Raw genomic sequence first — 17,102 nt, forward strand, 5'->3', positions numbered from 1 at the left:
AGTGTACCGTCTGGGGTCAAATACATGCAGTCTCTCCGTGTCTCTGCTATTCCCTCTCAACCTTATCTCAGATGACATATCTGGCTCATATCTGTTCCTCCATTTGGTGCTGTCAGCCCTATGATTTATGCCATCTGACATTAGAAAACTGACTCTTAAAGACAACCAGTGCCCATGCTCCACATCCACTCTGCACGCACCCATGCACACAGGCCCTGCAAACTAGCTTGAAGACCGCTATCTCACCCTGTCCTTTGTCCAAGATTCAGCAGATCATTGAGTTTCATACCCTTAATAAGAAAAATAACAATCCTGCAACTCCCTGTGTGTCACAGTATTTGTGAAGGAATACCCTTTTTTTCCTGAGCAGAGATGGAGTTCAGCATGTTCTCACCCGCATTTTTCCCTGAAAGTGCTCTCAGAGTAACAAAATGTTCTTTTCCAACATTTTAGTTTTACACACTTTGCATTAGATCTGGCTTGATGACAGGCAGGCTTGTATTTGTGCGTCTAAATGTTAAAGTGCTTTTAGAATTTTTTTCTTCCTTATCTCAAGGGTTTCGTGGTTGCATTAGATTTTTTTATGATACAATTTCATCTTTAATTGTATAATATTTATTAACAGATGAATGAAATCAACTCTTACCACCTTGTGAGTCTAAAAATGTAACCCAATTATACACTGGATACAAAAATGCCAGATTTTTGTGGCTAATTAATTTCAGAACTTTTTACACATTTAATTTGACCTGCACAAGACTCTTGAAAAATAAACTCAAATCTTTCAGGGGAAAATGGAAAAACAAAAATAAACTTCTTGCACAGGTTTTCACAAGCTCTTGTAACTTGGGGATATTCAGAATTAGCCACAACATTTAAAATAGTATGTACCATTATGCAAAGTCCCCTGTCTAGGTGTCTAAATACATTAAGTTGCTGCCACGTGATTGGCTGATTGGCTATTGGTGTTAACACCTAATGAAGTGTGTGTCAAAATAGGGGTTGATTATTAAATTATTGTTTGTCTCGGCATCCGTGAAGCTTTAACTTGGTGCATGTTTTCATGTTTCAGAGCTACATGTGTACGGCAGCAGCGGATCCTCCGGACAACGCTTACCTTGCTCCGCTTCTGTGGCAGCCAGCTCGTAGAAGTACAGAGTTTCCTTCATCAGCTGACCGGGGCTTGGCAGGCTTTCAGATCTCAGGTTTTGCAGCATTGCACACAGGTGTTCTCAGGTAACGCACACTTACTCTTCAGCATGTGCGTATTCATAAGGCAAAGTAGAGATTGCATTTAAATGCAAAGTGTAAACTGAACGGGAACTGACATAAAGGAAAAGAGGAAAGGAGACATGAATAAATAATCTCTCAGCCGGACTAAATATTATTAACTGTTGCACAGACTGATGGGGATTAATGGTTTGTCTCTGCGATTGTTAAACATAACACACAAACTCCTGTTGGGCAAGATGGCATATGTTTTCATGGGTACATATGTGTAATAGACGGAAATTAGAGTTTCCAGTTAGAAAAGTGTTCCCACTGTGTGTGTGTGTGTGTGTGTGTGTGTGTGTGTGTGTGTTTAATGTTGACAGTAAATGCCTCAAGGAGCACTAGCCTCCGGCTCACCTCGTGGGTTGGTCCTTTTCTCTGTGCTGCTTGCTCTAAACAGCTGCCGTGTGTGTGTGTGTGTGTGTGTGTGTGTGTGTGTGTGTGTGTGTGTGTGTCCTCGCGTTTTTTTATGATTGCACACGCACACGAGAGAAAAAAGGGAAAGATGGCTTGAAAGGGGAAGAGGTATATAAAGTAAGTAGTCCACTGTTTGTATTGATGCCATGTGAGTATGTGTTTGCTCTTTGACGTGATCATGAAACAGCTGCTGCACGAACTGACGGGCGCGATAAAACATACTGAGGATTGAGCACACGTGCAAACACACACACACACATCCTTGTTTAATGCACATAGTGAGGACCGTGCCTTTAGACTTCCATTCATCTTCAAGCCTTTGTACAGCCTAACCCTAACCCAAACCTAACCTTCACCGCTTTATATCTAACCCCAACCTAAACCTAAATGACACCTTAGTCCTAAACCAAACCCAGAGCCCAGAAAAAAAGAGGACCTTTTTTTTTGGTCCTCATTTACATCAAAGTCCTCATTTTTCTAGTAAAATGAGCACAAAATGCTCAGCTACAAGCACAAGAACACACACAAACACACACACACACCTCCAACTAAATACACAGTGCATCTGGTCACAGAAAACAATTCCTTTTGCAAAAAGACACCCAAAAAAAACCTACACGGTTGAATTTGCATCTCAGCTTTAGCAACTGGAAATTGTTTACAGAATTTAAAGTATGAATTAATAACTTTGTAGCTAGGAGGAGAACAAGACTGACCAATTAACTCTATTATGCAAAGATTTTAAACAGAGCCTTGTTTGTTTATTCTTTGATATTCAAACTTTTTGTTGACTTTTAAAATGGTCTTGATTACAACTGCTCTTGGCTTTTTGAAGACATTTCAAAGCTTTTGGTATTAATAGAAGGACAGAACCACAAGGACTAAATGTTTATTTCTTCTAATTTTTTTTTACAATATTTTGTAGTTTTGATTACAATGACAATATAAGTGATGATGAGATGTATTGGAAAATGTAGCCCGGTATTTTGGGCTTTAAATACACTTCCAAAGGGATATATACAGAACTACATACCAGGAGAAAACTGACAAAGCCTGGCGGGGCTAATGGTGACTTAGCACGTAGCACCGTTCAGCACTTCGTTTTTCTTGTCTGTCGGCCTGTGAAAGTTTCTCTGAATAACGCTTCTGTGTTTATCTTGTCACATGTTTTCTTCTGGCTTTTTTCCAAATGTTAGCAGACTTAAAAACTTCCAGCAGCACCTCATTATGTGTGTCTGCACGCTGCTGTCCGAATAAGTGCCACAGTTTGGCCAGATGTGAATTGGTCAGTTTATATAGATTATTTAAATCTCTATATTTGAATAATTAATTTTATAGTATTGATTATATTGAGACATCAATTATTTTGACAACCCTCTTTGGTTATGATGTATAAAAACATGTATAGGCCTGGTGAGGGTTGGCTTATAATGCAGTTGGGAAAACCCTGGCATAAAAATACCTTTTGTTCCTCACTGTCTAAAATAAAACCAGACAATTATTCCTTTTTTGGTCAAGATTACTAAAATAATTTATATTTGCTAAAGGTCAGTGTAATGAGGGAGATTTTTAAAACGTTTTTCTAATTCAGAAGTTTGGATTCGTTTCATTAGTATTTGGTAGAATTGCCCTTTAAACCGTTGGGTCAAACAATTTTGGCATCCTTCCACAAACTTCTCCCAATAGTTTGCTGGGATTTGGCCCATTTCTCCCCACAGAGCTTTTATCAGAGTCAGGTTTGTCCGCAACGGTTAATGACACACTCCATTGACCGGATACAGAAGTGCGCCAAGGTAATATCAGCTATTGCTAGCTTATTTTGACCTGAAGGTTTTCTCTCAGAACGGAACTTTACTGACCATTTTATGTTGCTCTGAAACATTGAGCCATTTAAAATAGACAAACAAAGTTTAGCCTGGGGGGAGGGGGGATTGGGCGAGTAAAGCACGGTGGCCCGCCAGGCTTATAATACAGTGTGGGAAACCCTGGATACAGTTAGCATCTTCACCAGCACTTTAGCTTTTGTTCTGAGGATGAGGCGCACATTTCAGACCAAAGCACATACACTGGGGTGACCGACTGAACTTGGCCTTTTTAACTCATAGTTCAAGATTTTTTTATTCTGACAAGCTATTAATACTTAAAACTGTGGGGGCTTTTATGGTCTTATGTACCTTGTTTTATCTATCTTGTTTTTAACCTGTTTTTTTATGTTTTCTTTTATCTCCATGTGTATTTTGTTGTTATATATTGATTTTCTTAAGCGGTTCACCATTATTGTGGACATGGATAGGGCTATTCAAATAAAGGACACATTGATCTTTACAACACGTCTCCTTCCTATATCGTACGGTTGCTGGACAATCCCACTGATGTCCCACTGTTATACTCCAACAACAGTTGGAGAGGGAGTAGGGAAGGAAAAATAGTCTGTGAAGAGCATAAAGAGGTTGGCTAATATGCGCGAATGAATGTGGTTTATGGTTAGACGGGGAAGAACAGGGAGAAGATGACAGATCAAGCTCCGGGGCTGTGGAATTTTACAGTGAGCGAGACAAAGACAGCCAATGAGATGACAGCAAAATGAAGACACAATCTAAGTTTATTCTGTGCAGTTCTCAGCAAGCAAGTTGTGGAGTTTGACGTAAAAGTGGTTTGACAGCGTGGGAGATTTTATTTTTGATGTTTTTTACATTTTGTGAAATAGGGGAAAGGTTAAAGCAAATGCAGTTTCCCAAGCTGAACTAAGGGTGTGTAGGATTCTGTCTGTGTGTGCGTGAGCATGCATTTAAGAGGGTTTGACCGCTCCATGAACCGGAGCCATCTGCCAACACGCAGGGCCATCCAAAGACTACTGTATAAGGTATCTATTTCCTTTGGAGCCAGTCTTGTGCATGTGTGAGTTTGTAGTAGCAAAATAAAAACGTCACATATATCCTCACAGACAGAGGGCAGCTAAGTGAGACATTTTTCTTTGCATCACCTCTCTGTAAAGGGCTTCTTTCACTTGCTGCCGCCATATACAGATGTCCGAGTTTAGATTTCACAGATACGTAATTTAGTTTTATATGTGTAAAACACAGGTAGTTCCAGGCTGAGGCGAGTTGGGCAAATGCAGTCGTTAGGCGGAGGAGTTAAGGATTCAGGTTTCTACTGTGCTGCTATTATTTGACATTATTCCACAAAGCTGCTGCGGTTCAGGAGCTGGTGTACTTTTATGACACATAATAAACTAGGCAGACACCCAAGAAAAGGCCGTGGTACCTAAAAAAACCTGAGAATGTGATCGAGACACTCATAAAAATTCTCAGGTTCAACTGTGTGTGTGCGTGTTTATAGGTATCTGTAAAGGGAGCCGCACGCTGTCGGTATGTCTGGCAATGTAAATTCCTGTTACTCACTGTGAGTACTCGTTATGGCTATACATGGCATCGCATGATGTAAACCCTCTGAAGACAGTAGGTGTGTCTCTGCCGGTTTAATTCTGGTAAAGAAATTAGAAAAATCATTCTGAAGCAAAAGATGGCGGGAAAATAGTGATTTAACATGTCAACTTTTTTTTTTCCAGTTCAGATTTTTAAGGGGGCCATTGACGTGTAATTCTCACCAAATGTCAGCAGCAGCCCAAGTTGTCCAAAAAAGTTAAAAGTGAAACTTTACTCCTCTTTTGAGCTTGTTTGGCCAGCTTTGTGATTATTTACTTTTTTTGTGAAGCTCTCGTTGGATTACCACTTGCTCGACTTTACCATCTGTGTAATATTTTATGGGAAGCCTTTATATAAGTTATTAGTTAATATTAAATGAGATTATGATGATTTGCATATATACCAAAAACAGGCTTAGTCAATACTGACAGATTTCAGCTGGTTTACTGGCTTTCAAATTTCTTTTTGCACATAATTTTCTTTTTGGCATTCCACTTCCTTACATGCATCTTAAACTGATTTGTTTTCATATGTATTTTTATCAATTGCCCTATTAGAAGTATTTAAACAGAAGAAATGTCATATGTTTATCTTGAAATACTAAATAAATGATATATGTTGTCAAAGAGGCAAGTAATCTCAATTGGGATCAGGTGCAAACTCAACAGCATCCATTAACAGCCTTCTTACTGCAACTCTTGAACTGAAAAAGCACAAGGATTGCATGTTTGAAGAAAATGTGTTTGAAGCTCCAGCATCCGTACGCAGCATGAGCCCAAATGCTGCAGAGTACAGCAGGCAATTAAACTGTCAGTCACAGCTGTCACTCAGTGGCAACATCAGGGCTTTGTATTAGACACACTTTATGATATTTAATCGTATTAATGAAGCAGTAATTTTCTAAAGTAACCAAAATATGGTGGTGCTTATTTTTTGAGCCAATACTTAACAACTGTTGGTGAAAATGCAAGGAAGCACTCTTTCACCCCCTATGCTCTAGTAATCTGTTCAGTCTTATTAGATAGTTTATTTGTTGTTTGTTCTGAGGTCCAAAATAAGCAATTTTATCTACTGAAAGTACAGGTGTGCCCATGCAGAGAAACACAACTACAGTTGTGGTAAATAAATAAAGTGTGCCCTTTAAATTTTAATTGGATATGTCAAAACATTCTGCAGCACTAGCATCACTAATATTCCAGCAATGACACATTAATAATACCCTTAATCTTATACTACGTGGTGGAGGAACTCTGTCTAGGCGGATAAAAATAAATTTTCATCAGTTTACTTCTCTGTCACCAGCACATTAATAATGTCTTCTGTGTTACGTCATACCTGGCAATCTGTAAGAGCGGCGAGGACGCTGCTTTAATCCTCTGAGGACTCAACTGGGTCCTTTTAGCCACTTTTGAATTTTCACTTGCCTGTATTTTTTACTAATGTTATTGCTAATGGCATCAAATCAATGATGATACCCATCATCACAGTTTAAAAGTTACACTTTAAATCTTTTGGATATGCTTTATTGTGGCCATCACATAAGGTGATACCTTTGACAACCTTTTCAGTCTAAGCTTTTAGGTTGACATGCCTGTTTTTGGCCTTTTTTAAATATGAATAACATACATAAAGACCAATTGGCAGTATGTTGTTGCTTTAGTGCGTAGAAATTAAATATATTATTACATCACAGAATAGTTTGTAGGAACTACACACACACCCCTGCGTTTACACTACAACATAGTAGTTGTTATTTTGACCAAAAAATGCATAAAAATACAAAAGGAAAATTTATTTTACAAATGAAGGCAAGCGTTATAATGCTTAATAGGGCTGCATTTCATGCTTTTTTAATGCTGCAGGAACTGAGTATGTTATATTGATGATCAGGTGTCGATGTTAAATTGTTTTTTAAAAGTATTACTAATTATTATGTCAAACACTACTTGCTGTGTGTGTTATTGTGTACTTGAGGTATGATTTGAATAATAAATTTAGAACCTGGTGAAGACTAGATCATTTAAACTAATAATAAAAGTGATAGTGGGTGCACTTTCTATTTACGATCACTATAATTATGGTAGCAATTTTAGTGATTAGTTGTGTGCATAGTCGTCTAGTTTTATTTTATTTTATTTTTTGCAGTTTGGATCTATTAACAGTATTTTGTTTTGAAATATTCCAATAATACGTCTGAAAGGGTTTTGTGGTAATAATATAATTGCTGTATTGTATCATCAAATGGTAATTTCAAAGCTACTACAGTAGATGAGTTGCTGTCAGCCTGTTAGTTTCTGTAATTATTACTTCTATGAAGTTGCTTTGTGCGTTACTGTTTATCACGAGAAGCACGGGAGAATTTCAGGCCAGGTTGCTTTCATTTCAAACCTTTTTTGCTCTGTCGACCGTTCACACAACTTCTGCTGTTCGGGCATGTCTCTGCAGTGTGTGTTTGCGTGTGCGTCCACATGTGTGTGTTCGTCATCGTCGTTCACAGAAGTTTTTCTTTGTTCATTCATTCTTGTGGGGTTTTTCTTTTTGTCTGTCTTTGAGTTTGAGTGAGTGAGCGAGCGTGATGCTTTACCCTGGTTGGACCTTGTTATGTCACGGTGACCAGAAAGCAATTATCGTTGTATTGCCGGTTTGAGTAGGACCTCCTACACTCCTCTCTTCCTGCAGAGAGAAACAGAGTGAGTGAAAGGCAAGATGAGGGAGCCAAGAGAGGGAGGGCGAGAGGGAAAGAAAAACAACGAGCCGCAGAAAGAGGACTGATTATAAAAGACGGAGGGGAATGAAGAGTGAAAATCCGTTGAGGGCGAGCAAGCAAAACAAAGACTTGGAGGGAGGGAATGTCAGGCTGACATTGCTGGATCGTTTGAGTGCTCTCCAGGACCCCAGCCACTGTGCCCCACTGCACCTCTCAGAAGGGCCCTCACAGACAATTCTTCCAATATGCTGCAGACACGCTCACACACATGTTTACGAACACGAACACATGCTTCTGCTACAAGATCCAGTTTTGGCTTCCTCAAATACCTGACGCAGACTACATCCCAGTTAGCTTTATGATAATGCAACGTATTTATTTTAGCATTCCGACACAATTGGAATGCTAATGTAATATATAACATTCATGCTAATGTAATATGATTTCAAGTATCGTACATTTTTAAATTTATTAATAATACAGAGCCTTGCAAAATTATTCACACCTCTTGGCCACATTTTGTACCATTACCTCCAGAAATGTATCTGCTAGACCAACACAGCGTATGATGCACTTTGTTTGTTTTACAATTGAAAGTCCTAAAAGTGTGGTATGCAAATGTATTTAGAACCTTTTACTCTGATATCGTTAAATAGAGATAGCATCACAAAGACCAAGAAAGACAGAAGCCAGGTCGAGGAGAAAGGTGCAACTAACACTGCACACTATTCTGACTAGACCTTCCCCATGGTAAAACGTAGGGATGGCAGCATCACGCTTTGGGGATGCTTATTTTTAACAGGGACAGGGAAAGCTGGTCAGAGGAGTTGGATGGAGATAAATTCAGGCCAATCCTGGATGAAGACCCATTAGAGCATGGAAAAATCTTCACACTGTGTTCAAGTTTCACCTTTGGAAGACAAAAAAACCCAAACATACAACCAGAGCTGCAGCACTCAAAGCTAATTCATGTGCTGCAAAGTACACAACTTCTGTTATAATCTGTGACAAGACTTAGAAAAACTGAAACACTCCCCAAGCAGTCTGACTGAGCCTGAGCTATTCTACAAAGACAAAAAGTTTCAGTGTCGAGATGTGCAAATCCAGTAGAGACATACCCCAAGAGACCTGCAGTAGTAATTGTAGCAAACTGCGATTCTATAAAGTAATGACCCAGGAGGACTACTTAATGTTAGTCTATGCAACACATTCCAGTAAAATACATCATAGTCTTTTGTAATGTGAGAAAATGATTTTGGGTGATTATTTCATGGAATAACACAACAATCTATATTGTTTGTAAAGGCACTGCTGTCTGACGTTTCGACTCGTATATGAATCTTATTAGACCCTAAAGACTATTTGCACGCTTTAACCTTTTCAGCAAGCATTGTTGGTCAGTGCAATCAACTGATTTCAAAGGGGGAAAAGGATGTGGAAACATCATATCTTGTTGTGTCTGTGTGTTATATATAATCTGTGTGCATCCTGAGCTGGTGTCTGTCTCATTAAAAATGTTACTATGTTAACGCATAGTGACGAGAAAGATTCTGCCTTTGTCTGTGTGTTGTTTAATTACTGTGTGGTTAGGTTGCACATCCACACAAATATATTAGTGTGGTCATCACGTTTTTTAATAACATGTAGAACAAATTTGTCTCCCTTGCATAAAACAATATCACATTTGTTAATTATTTTATAAGCATTATCACTTATTCAAAATTATTTGTTAGAGACTTATGTATGGTTTATTTATTTAGCACCTCTAGCAATCCCAAGTGCTTCACAAAGACGCAGCATAAAAATTAAACAAAGCTAATTAAATGCTTTTAAGATGCAAAGTGTTACTTTTTTGCCCTCAGAACAACTTGAGCCAAAGCTGATTGGACACAAAGACCCTTGATGTGTAAGGTTTTATTCAGACCGTTTTCTTAAGGGATAATTTGAGCCAAATTGTGGTCTAAATAAATTGCTGTTATGCTGTTGAGTTTAATGAAAGTAATGAGGGAGGTTACTGATTATGTAAATCATGAAATAAGGAATCGCTCCAGTAACTAAATATGTTCTGCCGATGACATTATCCAGTATGATTGTGGCGTGTCCCAAGTTATTCACTGTCCAGATTTCGAACTCAAATGCTCTTTCGCAGATGATTTCCAATTCTGCCTGGAGGTGTAGGAAGTGCAGTGCCAAAGTCTGACAAGCTGCTGGCCTCATTTAAATTTGAAATATGGCATCAGAGCATTTATTGCAGGACTGCTGTTTTGAAAAATGTTACTGCTGGCCGGCTGAGCTGCTACATTAATAAACCTTAGATTTAACTACCAGGGAAAATTGCTGGGGATCATGTTGACCTCTCGTTGTCCTATTAGTTTTAATACGTGTTTATTTTCATCTCTTTTAATAGTTTATTTTGTCATTTATATGTATTTCCTGATTAGTTTTCTGTTTGCTCGTTGTATCATGAGTTTAGGTAAAGTAAAAAGTATTTCTATCCTTACATATTTTTTATTTTTACTTTTTTGTCAAACTTACATGTCAAAATCCGGAAATGCATTCTAATGAGACTCCTTTGTCTGGTTAAAAGTACCTTTTGTAAATAACAACCTTTAAGCAGGTATCAAACATACTCACATCTCTGTATTAAACATGATTTTCACTAGTCTGATGTCATTTTCTTTTCCTAAATGGCTTGTTTTCATTAGCTTTAAGCAAAAATCATGATAATCGAGAGAAAATACGGCTTTAAAAAACATTCTGGATGTAATTATTCTATATAATGTGTTTCACTTATTGAATTAAGTTACAGAAAAAAATACTTTTCAATAATATTCTAATTTATTGAGGTGCATCTTTAAATGTTTCAGATCAGACCTTCATGGTTTTTGAAAAACTTGCATTGTGTTTTATTTGCTTACAGAGATGTTCTATTGCTCTATTTTGTAGATCTATTTTGATTTTCCTATGATGCTTTGCATCTTTATCCAACTTACAGTCTAGACAGAATTTTCTAATAAATAAGTAAATGAATGATATCATGATTGTAAAACAACTTTTGTTTATTCTGATTATCTTTGTCTGCTTGGTTGATGATCTGAAAAATTCAGATGTGATAAAGTAGAAGATATCTTTTAGGAGGAAAATACTTTATCACTTACTATAGCTATGTTCTACCCTTTCTACCTTTTTAACTACTTTGAAGTCACTTAATTGGTACATTTTCGCTTCTTTAATTTGGCTGATGGTTTACTCCAAATTTTGTCTATTACTCCTTGTTTTGTTGTTGCTTCATGTTATCTAAATTAGTTCATTTAATGTACTTGCAAGTGTAAGGAAATAGCATGACACTAAACTCTGGCCCAGTGAACTTGCCTTTCCATTCTCTCTCATATGTCTCTCTTTTTCTGTTGTAGCCTCTGGTGAGGAGCTTGACATCAATTCAGCCGTGAATAGCTTTTCATCACGTCGAGTAAACTCAAATCTGTGGGTATTTCTCTTTCTGTGTGAACAGCACAGAGTGAGGAGCTGCGGTATTCCACTGTGGAGCTTCAGAAAATGAAAAAGGAGAAAGAACACCTAACTCAGCAGCTGATGTAAGTGTCTACCTAATGTGGTAAAGCAAACATCGCTCTCCTAGAAACATGAACACACATGCTTAAATGGAGAACGCGGGTGGATGGGGGTATTTGGAAAATGTTAGAAGTAGAATAGGTCACTGCCAGGCTTGGTTCTTATTGTTATTTCCCTCAACCCATCAGAACCAGCTGTAGAGCCTCTGGCACCACCCGAACCAGAAAATGTTAGCATTCCACATGCTGGGCATTTTTACTTTCTTATATACAATCACGCAAAGGTCTAGTCAGGGATTTAAGGCATCAGAACAACTACACCCCTGTCGCTCTTCAGATTGATTTATACCTAATTTATCCCCAAGGGGGAAATTCACATATCCAGCAATAACTCACGGAGTGCATTCACACACATAAATAATAATGTGGTATGTAAAGTGTAACTAAATTAAATCCTACATCAGAGAACCAAAAATATGTCTGATCAGGTAAGTATTATATGTTTTTTTGTTGTTGTTTTTTTGCGCAACAGCAACGTTTAGCCTGGTAGCTTAGTGTTTAGCTCCTACAAAACTGAAAAATATAGACCCCGATATGTTTTTTATATAGCATGTAAAAGATACCTACCAGTCTAATAATAATGATGCAAAAAGAGAACGGGTCTTTCATCCCGCTTGTTCTTTCATCAAACACCAACGAGCAGATTCCTTTGCCAGATCCACTCTTGTTTTTCCTATGGAGCGATCCCGTCTGCCTTTCTCCTTTTGGTCCCCTCAGACATAGTTTTCCTCTTTTTGCTTCCCTCGGCCATGACAAACTTTGAGTCGAGGACGAGAAAAGTAGAAACATGTAAGGTTAGCTATCTTGTGTAAGGGGAACTCAGACTGTTGTAAAGTGTGGCTCTAGGTCACATGACCCATACAACAGATCCAACCCTCTGAAGTTACACAGGTGAGTTTTTGAGGAGGGCAGCCTTCACAGAGCATCAGTACGCGCCAAGTGCTGTATATTGACCTGAAAAATCATTTAATGTTTCTCAAATTAAGCTAATCCTTGGGTCAAACCTCACACGGTGCTGCTTTAACTTGTCTCCAGCTTATTTATAATGACATACTGGATGATGAAACACTGGATCATTGCCGCCAACCAGAGTTTGATTTGACATTTAGTGCTTGCTGGGTCAGTGGCACTTGTTAGTCTACTGACATAGTTGTGTCATTTTGCAAATATTTTCCCAGTCAAACTTGTGGAAATCTCTAGAAAATTCTGCCTTTGGTTTTAAACAGAAGCATTCTTGAGCGCAGTTCACAGAACTGTTAGATCACCTTAAACTTTCACGGTCACATTAACCTCAGATGTAGATTATGACCTTTCTCAGAGACAAATTTATTCCTTGTGCAGGTCATGCTTGGAAAACGGCTTTACTCTAACATGCCATCTTGTGCAATTGTATTAAACATTTGAAGTAATTATATGAAACATTTCAAAGCAGTTGTCTCTTTTGTAGTGTTAATGATAGGGCTAACTTTAAGATCCTTTTAAACCTCTTTAAGTGGCTGTGTAGTCTGTCCTGGGGGTTGCCTTTTGATACCTACTGACACATGTTTTTTTTTTTTTTTTTTTTATAATTTCACTACTTACTCTGTGATTATCTCATATTTTGTCTTATGTTTAAATAACCCTTCTGTAGTAAAGGAAGAGCAGCAAACTGTTATTTTTAAAGAAAAATAAATGTTCTCCAGTTTACTACATTTAAAAGAAACCTTTCTTTACGTAATAATTTCAGACAGTAGAGGCTTCATAATATCCTGTTATAAAACAACAATAAAACAAAGCAGAGAGGACATATATTTAGATTTGTTGTAAGAGGTGGGAATGAACATGAACATTTTTGGTGTGTCAGTGTGGGAATAGGGGTGGTTTCAAGTGTTTATGTGTTCTCACATTATAAGTTATGATGTTATTTTTATGCCGCAGCAAATCCTTCAAACCTTGTTTTGATGACATCAATTACACCGTTTGAAAAATGAACCTCTTCAAAAGTGTGCGCACTGGCTCACGAGGCTACACAAACACTCCCTGACACATGAAGGGGAGTAAATGCTAAATGATGAGTCTTCCTGATAACCGACACTTTAAAGATTTTCAGGACCTGACAGTATACAGATGAAAAAAAATCACTTAATGTTTCCTCCTTTTCCAAAGAGTACCCTTGGTCTAAAAAAATGTCAAACCTTGTTTGTATTGGGCGTTTGCTAGGGATCATAACTCAAACATTCTTGTTTATTATGTAATCCAGTCTGCGTAACTTTATTGTGTCCAGGAATTTCTTATAACCTTTCTCTTGTTTAGATCAAGAGCTGTTCAAAACAGAAAGGATAGGAAGATACTATAAACTACCATTTAGGTACACAAAAATCCTGCTTTACATAAAGACAGATTCTCAGCAACTAGGTTATTGCATCCCTTTTCTTTAAGCTTTTTAGTTTTTTTTGTTGAGTAATATAAATGTCATATAAATATAAATAATATCTAAAGTAATTTATTTTCGTCTATTTATTAACTGGTAAAAAATGGCTTTTAGGGAGTGCCTATACTTTTGCGATCCACTGAGTGATCCTCAAAAGAGGTTGCGTATACTAAATCACCAGCTCTCTGGATCTACTTGCTACACTTTTAAACTGGCTTTTTTTCTTTGAGTTTTATTTTTTGATCAATTTTAATAGTTTTTAATTAAAGAGTATGTTATTTTAACTGACTTCTTGGCTGTTTGTGAGATACAGTGTTTACTTTGTATTGCTGGGACAAATGGAGTTTCTTATGAACGGCTGTGGAACCTGATCTTCTTGCACAGGGATCAGTGCTGAGACAGGGAGGATGGAAGGTATGCTGGCAGTCTCACGCAACCCATGCAGCCATATGGACAAATGTAGACTTTGGGGGAGAACATGCCTGGAGGCCATGCTCCATGAGAATTTCTGTGCAGAGAATGCCACACTTGAGCTCATGTTTAACTTTACTAAGTGATAAGAGGGGTGCGGTGGGTTTGTGGTAATGATTTTAAGAGGGAAAAAACAGGGTCAAACCTTACCTGACCGGGATTACTCTATAATATAGATTCATCAACTTCCTAAAATAATGACCTATGTAATTTTTTTGCCAAAAATGATATTTTTTGCCTAAATTATCTATTCAGGATGCTGTCCACGTCTTGTGAAGTTGTTTAAATTCTGAGTTAAGGAGATAATTTAAATCCACCCCTCTTGCATAATGGCCTATGTCAAGAGAGTGACTTAGGCTGTATTAATTTGTGTGTTTTTTTCTTTTTAAAAAATGTGAAAAAAAATGACTTGGGCCATAATTTTAGGAAGGCCACAATATGTTGGTCCATAATGCTGCAGGTCATCCTCAGACACAAACTAAAAGGCAGGAAAATATATCCCTGGTTATTTGGTTCTCTTCGTTGGCTCCCTGTTCATTTTAGAATGGATTTTAAAGTCTTATTGTTGACCTATAAGCCGGTGAACAGGTTGGCTCCTGGGTTGAACTGTCTGACCTCCTGCAACCTTATGCACCCTCTAGAACCCTTAAATCTAATGATCACTTGTTTTAGCTATACCAAGGTTCCAGTTGGTTCACAGAGGTGATCAAGAGTTTAAGGTTGGAGTCCTTAAAGTGCTGAATTAACTTCCCCCTACACACCAGACAAGCTCCAACTAGCAATGATTTTAAGTCTCAATTAAAACACATGTACAGTACTAATTGGCTTTTAATACGGCAAGAGATATGTGGTTGGGGGTCTTTTCATTTTATCCTTTTGTACATTGCTGTAAATAAACTCTGGACTTGAACTTCTCTTGCCATCGGGGCACTTACTGTGTAAATGTAGTGTGGGTGTGACATCTAAAATGTTATGTGCAGAGTTCCTGTAAAGAGTGGGTACGACAGATCAGCGTGAAGGATTAAAAACTTGCTTAGTAACACTGAAGGCAAAACAAAATTGATATGCAATTCTCTGGGTGAATTGAAACTTACCAGAGATAGTCAGCGAGAAGATGTTAAAGAAGTCAGTGGCTTAAATTTGCAGTTAAAAGCTGGTTGACGGAGATTTACAGACCAGCACACAGACAGTATTAGACAAACGAATCCCAGTATCTTGGGATTTGAAAATATTGAAATATTATTGAAAGAAATATGACTACGTAGATCTAGCTGTCACTATCACTATCTGTTTATCTTAATTTCATGTTTTTTGTCTTTGTTTTGTTTTTCAACCGCAATGTAAATTACAAGCAGATAAATTGTTTGGGCCACCTTGTGATGAGGTTATTTAGTTTAAGTTTAGAATACCCCTCGGGGGTCAGTACCTCTATATATTGCTATAAAAACACAGTAAAATAATTTGTTTCTGAATGCTCTCTATTACATACATAGCAGGATTGCGTAATCAGATAGTTTGACGGTATTACACTACATATTTTATTTCCCTATTAAGACATTTGTAAAGGATCAATATGAGTCATGGACAAAACCTAAAGCAGCACTGTGTACGTGCCACTAAGGGGCGCTAGACCTGTAACTTCCAGGTTTAGCGCCCCTGAAGGCCACTGGCACCACTGCACTGTCCCAAAATTAAACAATCTCCCACCGCGTTTTGGAATCTGAAAGCAGACCCATTTAGACCAGCAGATTGAGAAGTCATGGAGTTACTTGTAAAAGCAAAGACAAATTCACCAATATAGACTGAATCCTACAACAGAGAACCAAAAATATGTCTGATCAGGCAAGTGTCATATCTGTTTTGTTTTCTTGCTACGCAGTCTGAGCTCAGACTCTAGATCACATAACCCGTTCAACAACAGATCTGACCATCTCAAGTTACATGGGCGAGTTTTTGAGAAGAGCAGCCCACACAGAGCATCCATACACACTTACCCCGTTTACACTACCCCTTTTTTAACCGTGCCGAGACCAGTCTGAGCTCGGTAACCGAGATAACTCTCAAGTGTACATGGTAAGCAGACTGAACTGAACCGAGCCAGACACAACCGGACCGCGTTAAATGCAGACCAGTTCCTGGTGTGGTCTCGGCCTGGTTTTTCTGTGCCGGTTATCTGATAAAGAGCGCATGAGCAGACCGCATCACCCCCTTACAGTCCGCTGACTGTCCGCGGTTTTTCCGGCGTGTCTGGCTGTATGTCCTGATTCACACTCCATTCAGACAAATTTCAGACATTCATAATAATACTAGCTTCCTTACCGTGCCACACGATTTCCAGTGACGATTCTGCTTAGCAGTGTTATGAACCTCAGCGTCTGTCGTTGTTTCCTGCGTCTGTAAATCCTTATTAGACGTCCGTTTGTCTTATCCACGTCCCAAAAGCCGAATCTGTCCTACCATAACATACTGAATGTTACGGGCGCCGCCATTTTGATTTGCTTTGTCCCGCCTTCAATCCCAGAGAGCAGCAGTACCGCAGATCATCACTAAGAGGCGAGGAGCAACCAAGGAACCGGGATAGCGTGCTGTGTAAATGGTCGTCAGAACGAGGCTCGGCTTGGTTAACTGATCCAAGCTCGGACTGAGCTTGGCCTCGGATCGGTTTAACAAAAGCAGTGTAAATAGGGCTACTGTGTGCTGTATATGGACCTGAAAGTTACCTTGCTTTAACTTGCAACCCCTGTGGTCGGTCTATATACATAGATGGACTG

General features: G+C 38.4%; 1 protein-coding gene across 2 annotated transcripts in view; it reads left to right on the forward strand.

The window, feature by feature from the left end:
* Positions 1 to 17,102, forward strand: part of lekr1 (leucine, glutamate and lysine rich 1) — a 157,977-nt gene that overhangs the window by 85,653 nt on the left and 55,222 nt on the right. For both annotated transcript variants that reach the window (XM_036149971.1, XM_036149972.1), the window contains exons 5-6: positions 1,073 to 1,236; positions 11,333 to 11,414. In XM_036149971.1, coding sequence (XP_036005864.1) covers positions 1,073 to 1,236; positions 11,333 to 11,414 — 246 coding nt within the window. The remainder of the gene's footprint in view (positions 1 to 1,072; positions 1,237 to 11,332; positions 11,415 to 17,102) is intronic.

This window comes from Fundulus heteroclitus, chromosome 18 (assembly GCF_011125445.2).
Source record: "Fundulus heteroclitus isolate FHET01 chromosome 18, MU-UCD_Fhet_4.1, whole genome shotgun sequence".
NCBI lineage: Eukaryota > Metazoa > Chordata > Actinopteri > Cyprinodontiformes > Fundulidae > Fundulus > Fundulus heteroclitus.